This window comes from Canis lupus, chromosome 8 (assembly GCF_048164855.1).
Source record: "Canis lupus baileyi chromosome 8, mCanLup2.hap1, whole genome shotgun sequence".
Taxonomy (NCBI): Eukaryota; Metazoa; Chordata; class Mammalia; order Carnivora; family Canidae; genus Canis; species Canis lupus.
Window position 1 is genome coordinate 1,889,891 of NC_132845.1, and position 20,335 is coordinate 1,910,225.

Here is a 20,335-nt window from a genome sequence, read left to right on the forward strand (position 1 = left end):
GGGAGGAAGTTTACCGTAGTGGGTGGCTGCTCTGGCTCTGGAGCCAGACCTTCCGGGTTCAGAACCTGGCTCTTTAATTTGCTGTTGGGTAACAACAGAGCCTTCAATCCTTCCTCATACAATGGAAATTATAATTATGATCCTATCTCATAAGAACGTTGTGGATTACATAAGGATTAAATGTATTAATAAATAGTGCTACACATTCAATGAATGTTTTCAAAAAATAGTTTGATAAAGTAAAAAATTATTGACTTAGTTAACTTGCATTTTGGGGATTTGGATTCAAGAGATTTGTTTACTGTTTTTACAACTTAATTTCTCTTCTGCTCACCCAGACCACCGCAGCTTCCTTAAATTAAAGTTCTTGTGCACCTATAAACTAGGCCAGCATTTTCTGAATTAGAATTCTCAAAACAGTTATAACTTGGGATTTTAACAGGTATGACACATAAGTTTCATGGACAGTAAGTTTTGGGAACTCTGCGTACAAGTCAGGGAACACTCTAAGTTGCAATATTTTTCCATTTCTTATATCAGTTTCTTGTCTATCTTTTGTATCATTATATGACTTTTCCATTATTTTGCCATGTCTTACCAACTAGAATTTAAGCTCCATAAAGTCTGGGATCATGTCTTGAGTATATTTAATCTCTTGCATTTTGTGTACCCAAGCAGTATGGCAGAGGGGAATGTTTGCAAGCCTTGGAACTAGACCGATTCAATCCTGGCTTCTCCCCTCATTAACTAATGGACCTCTACTCATTAACATGTCACTTCACATCTCAAAATTGCAGTTTTCTTATCTGAGAAATGGAAATAATAATTCATCTTAGAGGTTATCTACCACCTAGTGGTAGATAGCCTTCAATAAGTTACAATAGTCATTAATAGTAATAATTAAAAAGACATTTAGTCATTGTTATTTATGTTCACTTGTATGAGGATTAGTGATATAACATGAATAAATATCCAGTGTTTAAAAAGAAAAAATGTTTTATACTGATTTGCAAATATAATAATACCCTGAGTCTGCTCAGGCTGCCATAATTAGATTTTCACAGACCAATGGCATAAACAACATAAATTTATGTATCACAGTTCTAGGGGCTGAGAAGTCCAAGATCAAGGTGGTGATAAGATAGACTTCATTCTGAGGTCTCCTCTTTTGGCTTCTAAGCAGCTACCATCTTTCAGTGTGCTCACACAACCTTTTCTTTGTGTATACAAAAAGAAAGAGAGACAGAGAAGGAGAAGGAGACTAGTTTTCTAGTGTCTCTTCTTACAAGGGCACTGATCCCATAATGAGGACCCCATCCTCAATGACTTCATCTAACCCAAATCACCTCCCAAAGGCCCATATCCAAGTAGTATCACACTGGAGGTTAAGGCTTTAACATATGAATTGGGAGGTGGAACACGAACATTTAGTCCACGACGTACATATTTTATTTTATTTTATTATTTATTTTATTTTATTTATTTATTTTTTAAGATTTTATTTACTCATGAGAGACACAGAAGGCAGAGACACAGGCAGAGGGAGAAGCAGGTTCCTTGCAGGGAGCCCAATGCAGGACTCTATCCCGGGACCCCGGGGTCACGCCCTGAGCCAAAGGCAGCAGCTCAACCCCTGAGCCACCCAGGAATCCCATATTTTAAACTTATAAAAGATACTCTCAAAAAAAGCACTGTTTGAAACTGTTTCTATGCTTTTTGGCAGAGTCCTCAAGGACAAGCCTTTAGAATCATAGTATTTGGTTGTAAAGTCTAAAGACCTAGAGAGAAAAATTTAAAATACAGAAGAAAAAGATTATAATGTATTTCCCAAAGTGATAGAGTTATCCTTATAGAAAAAGTAAAGTTTTTGAGAAAAGTACAGAGAAATGATCAAATGGAACTTCACTAATTGTATAAGATTTCAGTTCAGGTCCAAAATCAGCAATAATTTCCATTGAAAAGCCATTGTCCTCCTTCCTATTTTCTCCTTCACTCCCTGCCACTGTATTTTAGGATTGTGACCATTTGTGGGCTGTGGCCAAATTATAAATGCAACATAAATTAAATGTTCCTATATTTTGGTTGGTTAAGAAATCTTTCAGTATCCTAACTGGGAACATAGAGAATCTTTTGCAATGAGCAAAACTATATTCTACTCATAGATTGTAGAAATGTTCAAGTAAAATACTTCTAAATAGAATGTTACATTTGAGTAGTACTTTTCTCCTATAATAATAATAAAAAAAATTACAGATCTTCTTTTCAACCAACCTAATTAACTTTCTAAAGTAGCCAAAGGAAGGGAAAGATCAGTGATTACTTTGGAAGAATGGGAAAATTCGGTCAAATGAAAAGTATATTGTCTTGACAATGATGATAGCTTCAAAACTAGTCAACATAGATGTTTCACAGGTAAAACCTCTAAATGATTGAGTATTCCCAACAAATGCTTTTTCCATCACAATTTGACTGAATTCACCTTAAGGAATTAAGGTTCACCTTAACCAATTAAAAAAATGGGTGAGTTTCATTTAGTAAACACTACAGAAAAGAATTAGTTTCAATTTTGGTAATTTATTGCATTGTTTAGAAGCAACGCAAGCAACTTACCTATTGATGAGAAAATTCAGGGTAGAGTCTAAAACTGGATTCCTGGCCTACGTTAAATGATTTTATAATCTCTGAAAATAAGGATAATGACAAAAGTTACTTAGCATTCACCATGTGCCCATTCTAAGTGTTTTGCCTGTATTTAGTCCTTGTAACACATATTTAACTACTGCTTTCACCCTCGTGTGCCCAGTGATGAACCTAAGGTACAGAGTAATTAAGTAACTTGATGAAGATATTACCGCTAGTAATTGAGTGTAGACTCCAATCCCAGCTGCTGGCTGCAGTTTGGTCTCAATGCCTGGGATATCCTGATGCTTTCAGGCAGAAGCTATTTAAGCTATTTTGCCTTTTCCAAACAAATTTTAGATTTCTCCCTTTAGTTATTACAGACATACCTCATTTTATTGTACTTCATAGACACTGAGTTTTTTACAAATGAGGGTTTGTGGTATCCTTGCACTGAGCAACATTGTCAGTGCCATTTTTCCAACAGCATTTGCTCACTTCGTGTCTCTGTGTCTCATTTTGGTAATTCTCTCAATAATTCAGACTTTTTCAGTATTATTATATTTGTTATGGCGATCTCTGATCAGTGATCTTTGATGTTACCACTGTAATTGCCTAGGGGCACCATGAACTGCACCCATGCAAGGTAGCAGACTTAACTGTAAACGTCATTTGTGTTCTCACTGGTCTACCAACCAGCTGTTCCCCCGTCTTCCTCCCTCTCCTTGGCCTTCTCTATTTGCAACAATATTGAAATTGGGCCAGTTACTAACCCTACAGCAGCCTCTAAGTGTTCAAGGGAAAGAAAGAGTCACACGTCTCTTGCTTTAAATCAAAAGCCAGAAATGCGTTAGCATAGCGAGGAAGGCATGTGTCAAAATCCAAGGTGGGCCAAAAGCTAAGCCTCTTGTTCCAAACAGCCAAGTTATGAATGCAAAGAAAAAGTTCTTCAAGGAAATTAGAACTGATACTCCAGTGAACACACCAATGATTTAAAAAAAAAAAAAAAGTTTTACAGCTGTTATGGAGGAAGTTTTCATGATCAGGATAAAAGATCAAACCAGCCCCAACATTGCCTGCCCCAACGATGCCTGATACACAGCAAAAATCTTTTTAAGTCTATGAAGGCTGAGAGAGGGGAGGAAGCTGCAGGAGAAAAGTCTGAAGCCAAAAAAAAAAAAAAAATCTGAAGCCAACAGAGAGGTTGGCTCATGTGGTTTAAGGAAAGAAGCCATGTTGGTTACATAAAAGTGCAAGGTGAAGCGGCAAGTACTGATGTAGAGACTGTAACAAGTTTCCAGAAGATCTAGCTAAGAGAATTCACACTAAACAACAGATTTTCAATGTGGGTGAAATACCTTCTATTGGAAGAAGATGCCATCTAGGACTAGAGAGGAGTAATTAACGTGTGGTTTCAAAGGACTGTCTTAGTTTCTTCTTAGGGGCTAATGTAGCTGGTGATTTGATTTGATTCGATTTAAAGATTTACTTATTTATTTGAGAGAGAGAGAGTGTGTGTGTATGGGAGGAGAGGGGCAGAGGGAGAAGGAGAAGCAGATGCTCCGCTGAGGACAGAGCCTGACCGGACACAGGGCTCAATCTCAGGACCCTGAGATCAGAACCTGAGCTGAAATCAAGTCAGAAGCTTACTGGACTGAGGCACCCTCAGCTGGTGGTTTTAGGTTGAAGCCAATGCCCGTTTACCATTCCCAAAGCTTGAAGGCCCTTAAGAATTTCACTAAATCTCCTCTGCCTGTGCTCTCTAAATGGAACAACAAAACCTGGATGAGAGTGCGTTGATTTACAAAATGATTTACTGAATATTTTCAGCCCATTCTTGAGATCTACTGCTTAGAAAGATGCCTTTCAAAATAGTTCTGCTCACTGATGATGCACCCAGTCACCCCCAAGCTCTGATAGAAATGTACGACGAGATCCATGTTGTTTTCATACCTGCTAACACAACATCCATTCTTCAGTCCGTGGATCCAAGAGTCATTTTCACTTTCAAGTCTTACTATTTAGGAAATACAATTTGGAAGGCTGTAGCTGCCATAGATAGTGATGCCTCTGATGGATCTGGGCAAAGTCAAGGGAAAGCCTCCTACAAAGGAGTCATCATTCTAGATGTCATTAAGAACATTTGTAATTCATGGGAAGAAGTCAACATATTAAGATAAACAGGGGTTTGGAAGAAGTTAATTCCAACCCTCATGGATGACTTTGAGGGGTCAAGACTTCCCTGGAAGAAGTAACTGCAGATGTGGTGGGAACAGCGAGAGAACTAGAATTAGAAGTGGAGACTGAAGACATGAGTGAGTTGCTGCAACCTCATGATCAGACGTTAATGGATGAGGAATTGCCTCTTATAGATGAGCCAAGTGAGTGGTTTCTTGAGCCGGAATCTACTCCTGGTGAAGACGCTGTGAAGATCGCTGAAATGACAACAAAGGATATTACATAAACGTACTCGCTAAAGCAGCAGCAGGGTTTGAGAGGATCAACTCCAATTTTGAAAGAAATCCTGCTGTATATCAAATGCTAGCAAACAGCATCACATGTCACAGAAAAATGACTCGTGAAAGAGTCAATGGACATCGCAAAATGCATTGTTGTCTTATTTTAAGAAATTTTACAAAAACCTTCAGAAAACCACCACCCATCAGTCAACTGTCGTCAACATCAAGGCAAGACCCTTCACCAGCAAAAGGATTATGATTCACTGAAAGCTCAGATGGTGGTTAGCATTTTATAGCAAAAAAAAAAAAAAAAAAAAATTAAGGTATGTCCATTTTTTTAGATTTTTAGACATAAACTATAGTGTAAACATAACTTTCACATGCTCCAAAATATTATTAGGAAAACCAAAGTATTCATTCAATTTACTTTATTGTGACATTCACTTTATTTGCGGTCTGAATGCCTTGATGCTTGAATATTTTCATTTGTACGCCTTACAACACTAAATCCACCCTATCTCCAAGTTATGCCTGTGTATCCTTTTCTACTAAATCTTTGCGAATATATTTAAATTAAATTCTACACATCCTCTTAAATTTGTCTAGCTCTGATGCCTTACTAATGAACTGCAGGTAGTTTTACATTTTGTCTACTAGAAGGTTTGGTTTATATGAAACAACTCATTTTAAAATGGGACTATCATGGGGTAACTCTTACATAGTTCAGAAACATTATTCAAGATTTTTTTATTTATTTATTTATTTATTTATTTATTTTTTTATTTTATTTATTTTTTTATTTTTTATTTATTTATTTTCTCCACCTTGGGACAGGTCATTTTAGTGCACTAAAACACTAGTTTCTTGAACTCAAGTGTTGTACTAGTCACCTTTTAAAACATATATTGCTCTTTAGCCATTTGTAGTTCAGTTAACGTTACAGGAAAGACTTGACACACTTTGTTCCAAATTTTAAGAGGCGATTTTCAAGAACTTTATTTGGGTATGTTGTCAGACCAGGACTTTCAGAGTTGATGGAAGAGTCTTGTGGGAAAGCTTATTTTAATAAATTATTACACATGCAGAAAAACTGATCACACTGACTGGATCTGTCCACACATGGAAAATAAACTGGATTTTCAGGAAAAGAAAAAAAAGCGCCGTATATCTAGCAGGAGCTTAGCATACATTTAATCCTCTTTGAAACTCTCCATAGTAATCATTATCAACCAATTTTATAGATGAGAAAACAGGGATTAATAGCAGACAAAAGTCACTCAGCTATTAAGTGGCCCCACTAAAATTAGAACCCAAGCCTGTCTGAATTATTTTCTGCGGAATTACATTATTCCTACTGAGTTAAAACCAAACGAAGAAAGTAAAGCCCAAAGCCATTTATTTTTATGTTTGTTAGCATCTACACTAATGGAAGATTTGATAGTATCTAATGATTTCTAAGAGTCATGAATGACGCTAAAGTGAAATCATAGATAACCCATGTGTTAGAGTCACAGTCTTTCCTCCTGATTAGCTAGGTAATTGAGGGTTAATGACACAGCAATATCTTCCCAGCCAAAATTAATTTATTAAGACCAAACCAGAGAAAAATGTAGAGCGTATTTTTAGAAAATTAAGTCAATACTGTTATTGTTGCTTAATTTCAAACATCACTACCTCCAGTAGCATGCTTCAGCGGTAGTCCTGCTGTGGAACTAAGGCAAACCTTTATGGAGCACACCCCTTCCGATATTCAAATAGATTTTAGCTTTTATGAGCATGTCTATTCTGTGTGTGTGTGTGTGTGTGCTGGAATGTTACTCTTGAAATATTTGCAAGAGCTTTATTTAAAGCCTTCCTGCTAACTCAGCGTGTGGTCCTAGGACGTCACCTATGAACGTATTACAAATGCAGGCTCTAGACCCACCCCAACCCCCAACCGCTGAATCTGAATCTGCATTTTAGTAAGTTCTGGTGATTCATAGGCACTGTGAGGTTTGGAAAGCACTGCTTTCACATACTTTACACCTTCTTTGTAGTTTGTTTTTCCTTTTAATGTGTACAATTATAGACTACAGAGAGCAATTCAAAAAAGTGGGGCAACTTCAGGTCTTTTTTTTTTTGCAGAAAAGTATAATGAATATATTTTTATTAAGATACAACTGATACAACATCATATTAGTTTCAGGGGCACACCATAATGATTCAACATTTGTTTATACTATGAAATGATCGCCACGATAGTCTAGCTAACATTTATCACCATCCATAGTTACAAAAAAATTTTTTTTTTCTCATGATGAGAGCTTTTAAGATCTTTTTAACAACCTTAACACACGCAATATGGTATTTTTACATGTAGTCACTGCCATACTGCACGTTATATCCACATGGCTTATTTATTTTATGACTGGCTTTATTTACTTATTGTATAACTAGAAGTTTGTACCTCTCGACCACATTCATCTATTTCTCCTGTGCCCTACCCCCACTCCTAGCAATCACCAATCTGTTCTCTGTATCTATGAGCTCAAATTCGTTGTTTTAGCTTTTCTACATATGAGATCATACAGTATTTGTCTTTCGCTGGTGACCGATTTCACTTATTTTGATTATCTTTTGAAAGCCAGTAGATAATCTGAGCAAATGTGATATAACTTTTCATAGAGGATCCTATTAAAATACCTTAAGTTATTTCTAACAAGATAGCCATCAACAAAGTCAGCTGGAATGTTATGAGTTTAAATCTTTTGAATTTCAGAGATTATTGAAGAGTGTGTGTTTTGCATCTAATAGCTTTCTCTACAACCCAGAGATGCAAAATTCTTCCAGACTATAAATTATTAATTCAGGATCCCTGGGTGGCGCAGCGGTTTGGCGCCTGCCTTTGGCCTAGGGCGCGATCCGGGAGACCCTGGATCGAATCCCACGTCGGGCTCCCTGCGTGGAGCCTGCTTCTCCCTCTGCCTGTGTCTCTGCCTCTCTCTCTCTCTCTCTGTGACTATCATAAATAAATTAAAAAAAAATTCAGTACAGCCCAGAGTGCCATCAGAACGTTATCTTTTCAATGCAGGAAGTTCTCACCTTGCACAGTAGGGGAGGACTCTGAAAACAACCGTGCAAGCCAAGACCATGCAACAGTCTTAATAACCAGTGAAGGAAAACTCTAATAGTTCTCCCTGAAGGTCTTTAAAACCTTCTTTAAAACAGTAAATACTATTATGGTTGGTTATAAGTGTACAGGGAAATAGAAAAATAGTAAAATTAATATTCCTCTAGTTCACCATCTTTGAAAACAATGGGGACATCAAGAATTAAAGTGGGGTCTTTTGTAAACAAGTTATCCAGATCGGTTTGAACAGCACTCGCCTTCTTTTCACCACGTAAATTACAATTCGGAGTGAACGTCTTTTCTATGTGTTGGTGAATTGCCTTTTTCAGGTGGAATCGGCTTCCAAACTTCTGTCCTTTGTGCTTTCGATGACCTGAAATATCTCTGAGAGTCCTGGGAAGTGTATTACCAGCGTCACTTCCTCTAGGACATCGTCATCCTTTTTGTTACAACCACTTGCCTCATTTATGTCAATGGGCTTGCCCCTTAGCTCCCCTGGCAGCGAAGGTACAGCCAGTCCCTTGAATAGGGGCAGGCAAATCCCCACCGTCCTTGTGTCTTCTAGAACTCCAGTTATGTCTCCTCACGCCCTGCAAAGTTGTCTGCACAGTGTGGTCAGGATTTCTGCTGTAATGCACGCATGCTGCTTGCCGTGACTTCCTGCCAGGACGCTTACATATTTTCGTTTGTGTGCTTCAGGTCATATTTCCTCCAAAACTCAGCTCAGAAGCTGTATGATCTCCAGTTGTAGCATTGACAGCCTATTCAGAGCCTGTGTAGGATAGGCTTTCAGAGTTGAAATAACTCCTTGGTCCGTTGGCAGGGGTAATGAAGTTGCTCTCGGTGAGAAAAAGCGAGTTTTCACTTAAATCACCAAGAGCACTACGGAGCCCAAGAGCATTCTCCAACAGTGATAGTGCCATACATATTACAGTACTGAACCCGTAGCATCTCCCTACCGATTGACAGGGACGTAAAGCACGGCATGATGTGCCATTTGTGGTGGGAACCGAATGACAGGTGTCTAGGGACGATCGCCGGCAGACTTTACGGCAGTGATGTGGCCGGTCACTGACCATGATGCGCATCTGCTATTTACATTATGACTTGCGGGCCCGAGAGGAAAGAGAAGAGTTGGCGTTTCATGCGGCTACTCACAGGTAATATACTGAGGTCCGAGCCTTGTTGATGGGGGAATAACGTTATTTAGTGAAACCACGATGACTGAAATTTATTCTTATCACAACTACGCAGAGTAAGGGCTGCTTGACTGTGACTCACGACTAACCTTAAGACAGGTTTTTATTTAAAAAATGGTTTTATAAAAGAAAGGAAAAATGAGACACCTTCATTATATTTTGAACTGTTTAAGTCTTTGACTTCTACTTCTGAAACTTCTATTTTTAATGGTCTCTGGTGTTTTTATGACCGACCACTGGCCGAGCACATAACCCTAAACCATCGACAGACGGCTTATTCAGTTCTACCAAATTTATTCAGTACATTATATATGTAAGACACTGAGCCAGACTTTTTTTTTTTTTTTAGGAAGCAAACTGTTGGGGGTTTTGCACATGCATTGATCCCTGACCCCCGCATGTGCATGCACACATACACCCATGCACACCTGACACCCAGTGACATAACCACCCTGGTGTATGGGGCCTCAAAGGATTTAGAAGTGGATTTATCAGGGTTCACTAATACCCTGATAAAAAAAAAGAGAAATAAAAAGAAAATATTTCCAGAGCATGTATTCTATGGTGGATACTTCGCTAAATTCTTTACTTAACAGTATCTCATAAGATACTCAGAGCAACTGCACGAGGCAGGAATTATTAGCATCCTCTTGGCAAATGTGAAGAAACCAAGGCTCAGAGATAGCGTTACACGCCTTGTCTAAAAAGAAGGAAAAAAGTTCACTTAAGCAGCATTTGCTCACGAGTTATTCCGAGCTGAAAGTTGTGTTTCACCAACCCGCTGAAGCCGTCAAGGACCACGAACCACGGTCAGACTCAACCTACCACGTTATTCTTTCCTGACCCGTGGTTAATGGGACCTGATTTGTTTAACTGTACACAAACCTATGACCTCATTCCACGCTCTTTGTAATGCAAGTGTTTAACCTTTAATGAGCATCTTGCAGGGTTTCCACTCCCCTGGGCCCCGGCTCCCCAGCGCTACCGGGTGACTCTCCCCCACCCATGCCCCTGGCTGGCAGGTAGGCCGAATCAGCCTTGGGGGCTGAGCACGGCTGTCGCTCCATGGTTCGGTGCCCGGGACAGCACATCTAGTAAGTGGCAGGGCTGGGCACACACACACACACACACACACACCCGGCCTCGCCCCCACGTGCGTCATGTCTAGGCTTACTCATTGACTGGATGCTGGCAGGGAATCGCACTCGAGCCAGCCGGCTCCACGACGTGAAGAAGGAAGCTGGTTCTACGACTCTGGCTCCAACTAAGCCTAATTCACTCTCCCTTTACAACAGTGGGACCCTCACACGTGGGGGCCCCCTCGGGTTACAGTGATGACGATAATGACGGTGACAGTGTGATCATCTGAGCAACAGCACCGAGGACAACTGAACCACAGAGAGCGCCTCCTCAGGGACAGGCCGTCTCCCTTGCCCAGCTGCGGCGAACCACACACTGGAGTGTCCTGTTCCCTGGCGCTAAGGGGACGGGCACTTAGGCAGTTCCTGTCGTGTAGTCCGGGCTTGAGACTGGCTGTGCAGGGCAGCGGGCCCGGTGACCAACAGGCAGCCAGCCGGGGCGCTGTGTCCCCTGCTCATCCCGCAAGGACACCAGCCGGGCGCTGCCAGATTCTCCTCCTTCAAGAGGCACCCACAGCCTGGCTCATTATTAGAGTTTACCACTTTTTGAAATACTCCCTGGGCGGCTCGGTCCATTAGGCGTCCGACTCCTGGTTCGAGCTCAGGTCATAATCTCAGGTAGTGAACTCGAGTCCCCTGTCGGGCTCCATGCTTAGCAGAGTCTGCTTGAGATCCTCTCCCTCTGCCCTTCCTCACCTCTCTCCCTCTCTCTTTCTCTCTCTCAAACGAATAAATAAATCTCTAAAAATAAAGTGCTCTGTAAACCAACGCCAATGCGTGTGCAGGCTGAAATGAGCCCTGTGCGTAGCCTCTGCTGCAGGTGCACCGGCTGAGAGGCAAGGAAGCACCGTGGAGGCATGCGGTGAGCGTTTTGGGCCCCAGCCTTCCTGCTCTGTGTGGCCTCCGGCAGGTTATTTAGCCTCTGTAGGCCTCAATTTCCTTATCTGTGAAATGGGTTTTAAAATAATAACTATCTTAGAGAGTTATTATAAGGTAAAGAGTATTTTTGTCTTTAAAATGCTTAGTAAAATACCTAAAATTTAAGTACTGATTTGTTGTTAATGTTTTGCCCCTTTATCCTCCCTTTTGTGGACCTGCCCTCTACACGCTTCCACCATGCCAGTTAGATGCCTCCACTCCACGGATGTGCATCACGAATATCAGGCTATAAATGACACTTTAGTTGCATAAAAAACAAACAAACAGGACCCCTGGGGGGCTCAGTGGTTGAGCGTCTGCCTTCGGCTCAGGGCGTGACCCCGGGGTCCTGGGATCGAGTCCTGCATCAGGCTCCCCACAAGGAGCCTGCTTCTCCCTCTGCCTGTGTCTCTGCCTCTCTCTCTCTCTGTGTGTCTCTCGTGAATAAACAAATAAAATCTTTAAAAACAATAACAAAACTTTCTGTCATTTTCCATGGCTCGCTTAAATGACAGGTGAATTTAGAAAGGTAAAAAAATAAGCCACATTTATATCACTAAACTGAACCACTCATTAAATGGTATTGAACCACTTGGGTGAACTGATAAATTAATTTATATGATACTATTGTCATCACCAGATGAATAACATTTTTTGTTCAATGAACTTGAATATGTGGCTTTTTAAAAGCACTTTAACCATGTTACCTTTTGATATGTCTAACTAATGTGTTTAACTTTTCAGTTTATCTTTATTAGAAGAATTTGACTGTAGCTGTAATGAACTGGAGTCTCTGCCTTCTACTATTGGCTACCTTCATAGTCTTCGAACATTAGCAGTCGATGAGAATTTCCTTCCAGAATTACCCAGAGAAGTGAGGAATAAACTTGTTTCTGTTAATTAACTTTTAATGAATATGTTTTGAGATTAAGTCTTAACAGGTGCAATGGCAACATATATCCATGAGTTGAGCTATCAAAGTGTATAGGAATTATCTACATATGAATGTGTTAATTATTCATTTTAAATAAATAATAAGTTCTTACATTTGACCCAGAAAATCCATTTGGCTAAAACATTACTTGCAAAGCAAAGTAATAAAATATTATAAGTTAATCAATGATAAGGAATACAATTTTAAATAATTTAATTTAAATATTTTGGTTTTAAGAATAATAATGAATAACATCCTGGGATAATTACATTTCCATTTCTGAAGTGGAAGATTTTTAATGTAAATGACTTTTTTTTAAATATCATGTGGCATAATAATATTATTTTTATTTTAGAAGTCACCAAGAGGTTCTGTTAGTTTTTATTTCTAAGTGGGATTTTTATTTATTAATGTCAAGAAAAAAGTGTGAAGTATATTTTCAATTTAATGTTTTCTACTAAACACTTCCATAGTGAAGGAACAATAATCAATATGTCATTATTTTAGAGCCAAAAGCTATGAATAAACATGACATATATCATTGTAACATGAAATAAAACTAACTTTGCCATGGAAATGTCAATGATATTTTATCTTCTGTGTATGTATGATCTACTAGAAACATAGATATATTAATACTCACTTGGATGGACAAAAACAATTGTTCTTTATGAAAACAGTGAAGCTAATGAGCATTCTAATAATAAAATTATAAAAAAAAACTCTTCCTAATATGCAAAAGAACATGAGATATATATTGCCTTAATATCTAAGGAATATTTAATATATACATATATTTTAAAGAGATATTTTTTAAAAATAAAGCAATAGACATACTAAAAGAGCCCTAAAAGTGATAAGGAAATCTGTAAATTATTTTAATATTTAAAATCAATTTAAAAATAGTTTACAGTGTATTTCTTTACTTACTTTCTTTTGTTACCCACAGATTGGAAGCTGTAAGAATGTAACAGTTATGTCTCTACGTTCCAATAAACTGGAATTTCTTCCTGAAGAGATTGGACAGATGCAGAAACTAAGAGTCTTAAATTTGAGTGACAACAGGTATTTCTGCAACATTTCACAATCACCTATTAGTTATTTACTGAAAGCAAATTATTATTTCTTGTTAAGGATTTTAGAGGCATTTTCTGTGTCTTATAAAGTATAGAGAATGCAGATCCATGTTTTATTGAGAAAATGGCAGAAGCTAAATTACTTATAAACTGATATTTCTAAATTTTATTTGATTAAATTCAGATCATCTATGATATTGTATGTTTAAATTATATAAAAATTATACACCCAAATTTATATGCCAAAACCTTCCTATGTGCAAAAGGCATAATATTATGAATTCCTGGAAAAACTATAATAAAAAGCTACAAAATGTATTAATTAAAATCATGTATAGGAGTATGTATGTATCTATGCATATATATATATATATACACACACACACATATGTTTTCATGTACACATTTATGTCTCTAGTAAATTAACTGGGTAATGGGTGTATTGTCAATACCACCAGAATGCCAGTAAGAATATTGCCAATTAGTTAATACTCAAAAGTCGTAAAGTTCATACATTATTGTGAGGACAACCAAAAAAGAAAGAAAAGTCCCCTTTCTTGTGACAAAGGTATTATAATGGTGGATAGGCAAAAAGAAAAAGCGAAACTGAATTCATCCGTGTTTCCACCACAATTGTCCTCAAATAGAAAAGTATAAAAATAAATACCGACTAAAGATAGACAAAGTGATCATAGAATAGAATGTATGAACTCTATTTTTAATAAGTTTCAGTCAGACAAATGACAGAACAAGAAACTAAGAGACTGCAACAAAACTGTCAAAGATGACTTTTATGGAACCATAAAGAATGTTCAGATGAGTAACTGTCAAGATACATATACTAGTTCTCATTTTTTTGTTTAAGACAAATCATAATAATAATAATGTGATTTTCAAAAATTATTCACTTAGTAATTCAATAAGATTCCCATGTAAGAGAGTAAGACATTTTATTAAACAGTTTGGGATTTCATTTTCAAAATCAAGATGACGAGGAAGCTTCGTAGCTTGGTACAACAAATACAACAAACCAACCTCATCTTCTGTCTCGACTGGGTTACCAGACAGGAAAATGAGGGAAATGCATTGAATGTTGTGCCTGACTTACAGCAAAACACTTTTCAAAATGTTCTAAGTATATTCTTATGAATAAGATTAGGAAATATGGTCATGGAGATATCATAGGAGGATGGATTCTCTCGTAAATCCCATTACAGTCCCCGATGGAATTGAGCTCCACTACCGTTAACTTAGAGGGGGGTTTTCATAATGCATTAGAGCAGGCTCTTAAATTCTTAGTAAACTCAACTTTTGTTCATTAATAATCTTCATTATGATAGAGAAAATATGCTATCAAATATTTAAAATGACCCATTATTAGAAGTATTACAAATGAATTTATTTTTGACTATTTTATGGAAGTATAATTAACATATAGTGTTACATTAGTGTCAGAAATACAATATAAGGATTCAGCAATTCCATACATTACTCGGTGCTCACCACCATAAGTGTACCCTTCATCCCCTCTATTGCACCCATCCCCTCACCCACCTCTCATCTGGAAGCCACAAGTTTGTTCTCTGTATTTAATGATCGTTTTTTGTTTGTTTGTTTTTCCCCCCTTGGCCTGTTTTGTTTCTTAAATTCCACATATGTGTGAAATCATGTGGTATTTGTCTTTGTCTGTTAAGTGAAATAATCACTTAATATTATACCCTCTATAACCTCGTGGGACCTAGCAAATGGGCAAGATCTCAGATATATATATATATATGACATATATATGTCATATATATATACATATATATATATGACACATATATATATATATGACAGGTATAAGGTCTTTCTCATTGTGGTTTTGACTTGCATTTCCCTGATAAGTGATATTGAGCATCTTTTTATGTTTCTGTTGGCCATTTGTATTGTCCTCTTTGGAAAAAAAAATGATTATTCAGATTCTCTGCTCATTTTTAATTGGCTTATTTTTTTCGTATTAAGTTATAGAAGTTCTTTATATATTTTGGGTATTAATTCCTTATGAGATATATGATTTGCAAATATGTTCTTCTATTCAGTAGGTTACATTTTTGTTTTGTCAATGATTTCACTCACTGTGCAGAAGTTTTTTTTATTTTGGTGTAGTCCCAGTAGTTTAATTTTGCTTTTGTTTCCCTGGCCTGAGGAGACATACTGAGAAAGATATTTCTATGGCCAATGTCAAGGAAATTACTTACTGCTTGTTTTCTTCTAGGAGTTTGATTTCAGGCCTCACATTTAAGTCTTTGATCCATTTTGAGTTTATTTTTGTGTCTGGTGTAAGAAAGTAGAAGGGTTACTAATAAAGTTATTTATTCAGGAAATAAAGGATACTTCAGTAACTACCATGGGACAGACATATAGCTAGATGCTAGGGCAAAAGATATAAGACACTGAGAATCTCACAATATCAGGAACTTAAAATATTTGGTCAGGCCAGTTATATTAGCTTAATTTTTCTCCTAGTCCAGTGACTGGAACATAGTATAGAGCCAAATTAATGTTTTTTTAATTAATGAATGAATCAATGAATCTTAAACTGCAGTTAAAATCAATATTCCACCAAAGCTGAGGCCAAAATTGAACATCGCTATCAGAGAAAGAACTGCCTGGATGAAAGGTGAAATATGAAATGTTATCCGAATGTTTTTACTATCACAATTTCATATTTATAATAGATTTTTTTTAAAGTTTGATATTCTAATTGAGGAACCATTATTCCTTTGCACTGTCAACTGCAAGATTGCTCCTGGGGTCAACTTATTACACATGTGTGATATTAAGTAGAGGCTTACTTTCAGTGTAGGTTAGAGAAGGAGCAAGGAGAAAGGCATGTAAGTCATCCTTCTCTAAAGGCTTCTTTCTTTATATTCTACATTTTTTATTGAATTGATGACTTATTATATATAGTATTATATATGATTCTGGAGATTTCCTCCTCATGTAATTTTGATGTGGGAAAATCGGTATTCTCTACATGATGTGAAAAACTCTTCCCACAATACTTACTTCAGAATTCCTGGCTTAATTGAAATTAAATAAGTAAAAACTACCGACAGTTTTTATGTAATTTGGTTTATGTTATAAATACTAACATAACCAATTATTCTATAAAAAGAGAATTATGATATAAATTATTCTGTTACTCTTTATATTTTTATTTATGTTTTATAAATATTTATGAACTCAAAGAGGTTATTATATTCTTCCTAAAGGGATCCCTGGGTGGTGCAGCGGTTTGGCGCCTGCCTTTGGCCCAGGGCGCGATCCTGGAGACCCGGGATCGAATCCCACATCGGGCTCCCGGTGCATGGAGCCTGCTTCTCTCTCTGCCTCTCTCTCTCTCTCTCTCTCTCTCTCTGTGACTATCATAAATAAATAAAAATTAAAAAAAAAGAATATATTCTTCCTAAAGGTACCTGGCTAATGCACACTGTTGATATTTGTATTGGCTGTCGATATCTTTTCATATTTACTACGTTCTTTGAAAATGTTTAACTGCTTTTACATATAAAATAAACAACTTCCATAATCTTTATTAATTATTATAATATTTCCCATTTCTATTATCAAAAAACATATACTCATCAATTGGCTGAAAGAATTCCAACATATTAAGGACTTGAGGAAATTTTTATTCCAGGTTCTATCTAAAATGTGTGTCTGTATTCAAAAAAGAATACACAGAAATTGACAATAAATCCATCTGCATGCCTTGATTATATCACCACTTTGCTGAGTAGCTATGATGGTAACCTATATAATCACAATTCATTCATCATGCACAATTTCAGGGATATCAGATAGTATGTTGAAATAGGCACTTGACGACTTGGCCCTCCAAAGGCTGAAGCCAACAATAAATAGATAATTTCGACTGAATACCAAAGCAGATGCCAAACCTCACGTACCTCAAAGTGCATTTTTAAGGATTCCCTCTTGGAACACGTACTACACGACATGCAAAGGGTGAGAGAACACAAGGACACATTTGGGAGTCAGTATAACATTGGGAGCTGTAAATACCTTTAGGAGTACAACAAGCATGACCCCATCCCATCATGGAGCCTACAGTTCTTTGGGGCAATCAGCCAGTAGAAAAGTAATCATAAAAGTAAATATATAACTACAAACTATGGTATGTTCCATCAAAGAAAATATAAGGTGCTTTGTGACTATTGGGGAGAGTAATTTAAATGAAGAGTCAGGAAAAGCCTCTTTGAGAAAATGGCATTTAAGATGAGAGCCAAAAGACATGTGGGATTTACTGAAGTAAAGTCGGGAAGAAAGAATATTCCAGAGTGAATAGTTTGGCTAATCCACACAGTGGGTAGATAGAAGGCCTGTCAGGTGGCCCTGGTGGGGCTGAGTTAAGAAAAGACTTGCAGAAGTTTCTAGAGAGGCATGGGGGCCAGATCTTATAAGACTTGACAAATCACGTCAACAACTTTGGATTTTATCCTAGATATGATGGGAAGCATTTGAAGGGTTATAAAGAGGAGCTTTTTACTTTTTAAAGATTATTCAGACTGCTTAAGAGAAAGGATTGGAGAAAAGAATGAAATGAATGTTACAGTATTTTAAATAATTCTTAATAAAAAGGAACTATATCCGTCTTCACCCATGCTATTAGAATGTTCTTGTTTTTGCAGATTGAAGAATTTACCATTCTCATTTACCAAACTTAAAGAGCTTGCAGCTTTATGGCTTTCTGACAATCAGGTAAAAACTTTTGTTACTGGGTTTATTTTGTGTATTAAGATGAACTGTAGTTTAAACTTTGAATTACTAACTTATTCCCAATAGATATCCTTGACAATTACTACAAAATATAGATTCTTTATCTTCCAGAAGAGAGATTTTTGTAAAGGTAGCAATTCGAGCATGTATTTCATTGCTACTAACAATACAGTAGGATAATCCCCACCCTCTTTAAATACTTTGATTTAGCATCTGTTTCATTCTCAGAGATCTCACACACAAAATGATCGTTTTCACACCTTTTTACTTCCAAGTAGTACATATATATGTCCTTAGGGAGAGTTCTTTAATTATATCTCTGAAGTTAAAGAATAAGAAATCATTCCCACAGTCCCCACAGAGAGAATTATTATCCTACATGTTCCTCTTTTTCTCATACTTTTAATTATAATCAACTTAATTCTAAAATTTTATACAAGAAGTTTTCAGATGCGTTTTGCAACTGTTACCAATACTTTCTGTGAAATTGGTTTGATATTATTTTTTATACTCACAAAAGTAGATTGTAATTGAACCAGTAATTGAGTGTTAACGAAGAACTTGAATAACTGGAAAGTAACAAGAAACAGTTGAAGACATCTGATTTGCCATAAGAAAAAAAAAATGGTCATAAACAATTTTGACATAGTTTATTAGTCTTTTTTACTTTTTTCTTGTAATCCTAAAATTTTGAAATATCTATCCCCAAATACGAATAACCAAATGAAAACAAGTCATCTTGAATTTAGCTTCTTATCATGATTTCCTGAGCATAAAAGCAGCATTACTGGAATTGTTCAGAATTCTAGGTATTGGACTACTTTTGTGAATAAATAAAGTAAATCTCTACAAAATGTAAAATATAAGTGCTAGAATTTTTGTGTTCCGATATTCATTAGAACACTTGCTCCCATCTGCTGAGTAAAAAAATTAGATTGCCACTCAAATTCAAACCTTATCAATGAACTATAGATTTTTCAAGGCATTAATATATCATTATAAATAAATCATTTCTGGATTCAATGTGAGCTATGCTAATGAGCAGTCGATGCTGCAGTCTTGCATTGGGAAAAAAAACATCCCCTAATATCATGATTTATTATTCTTGTGAGAGAATGAACTGAACAGTAACTGCATCATTTAACTTTTATTTAGAACAGTGATTTAATGTGTTTCTGACTCAGTTTCATGAAACAGGTTGGTATCCCAAACCCCCTTTGTGCTTCACTCCTATTAATAAATGTCATCAAATAGGAGGATTTTTTTAAACATTAGAGATCATCATTTCTAATATACTTATATATATATAGCATACTTATATGTATAGTATATAATATCAGAGTTCTAAAACACCCTTAAGAAATAGTATTTCTAAAATCAAATTAATAATAAAGAATGAAATGTTACCACCCATAAGAAATGTATTGTTGACCTAGCAGATACAAAAAGCACAGCTGTTAATTTTTAGGTAGACTCTGTCTTTGGTTACAAGAATATCTCTTAAAAAATGCTTATGTTTCAACCTAATTAAACTCATAGATGATCTTGTAATAGCGTGAATTTGATAGCAATTTCCATCTGTCTTTTTAAAGGGCAGCAATTTGTGAAAATGAATGAGCATATAGAAGCACACCACAAGCTTACTTAGTTGAAATGATTTAAGACATCTTGGTCTCTTTAAGATTAAAACTAACATTGCCAGTGAAGACGAATTGGTTTTGTAAAAGAATATACTAGAGAAAAAGAGACTCTCAGCTTGAAGGCCTTAGGATTTGAGAATATTCCTCAGCAATAGCCTTAGTTCTTAGCTTTCTTATTTTATTACTTTTTTTCCTTTCCTTTTTTTTAATTGTTCATTCAGCTCAATGAGGCGAGACTATTGACCATTATCTTAAATAAATGTAACATCCTTCATATTTGCTATCTTATTAATCTAATTCATATGTTCTTTGCTTCTAGTCCAAAGCCCTTATCCCTTTACAAACTGAAGCCCATCCAGAAACAAAGCAAAGAGTATTGACTAACTATATGTTTCCCCAGCAACCTCGTGGTGATGAAGGTAAATTGTCAGTAAAAATTTCTCCTATGCTTATATGATTA

The 20,335-nt window shown here is 36.6% G+C and overlaps 1 protein-coding gene across 10 annotated transcripts in view; it reads left to right on the forward strand.

Moving 5' to 3' along the window:
- Window positions 1-20,335, forward strand: part of LRRC7 (leucine rich repeat containing 7) — a 491,781-nt gene that overhangs the window by 377,103 nt on the left and 94,343 nt on the right. For all 10 annotated transcript variants that reach the window (XR_012034800.1, XM_072834031.1, XM_072834030.1 and 7 more), the window contains 4 exons: window positions 12,188-12,317; window positions 13,327-13,442; window positions 18,148-18,217; window positions 20,195-20,294. Coding sequence is in view for 9 of the 10 variants with exons in the window: in XM_072834031.1 (XP_072690132.1) it covers window positions 12,188-12,317; window positions 13,327-13,442; window positions 18,148-18,217; window positions 20,195-20,294 (416 nt within the window). In the remaining variant the exon portion in view is untranslated. The remainder of the gene's footprint in view (window positions 1-12,187; window positions 12,318-13,326; window positions 13,443-18,147; window positions 18,218-20,194; window positions 20,295-20,335) is intronic.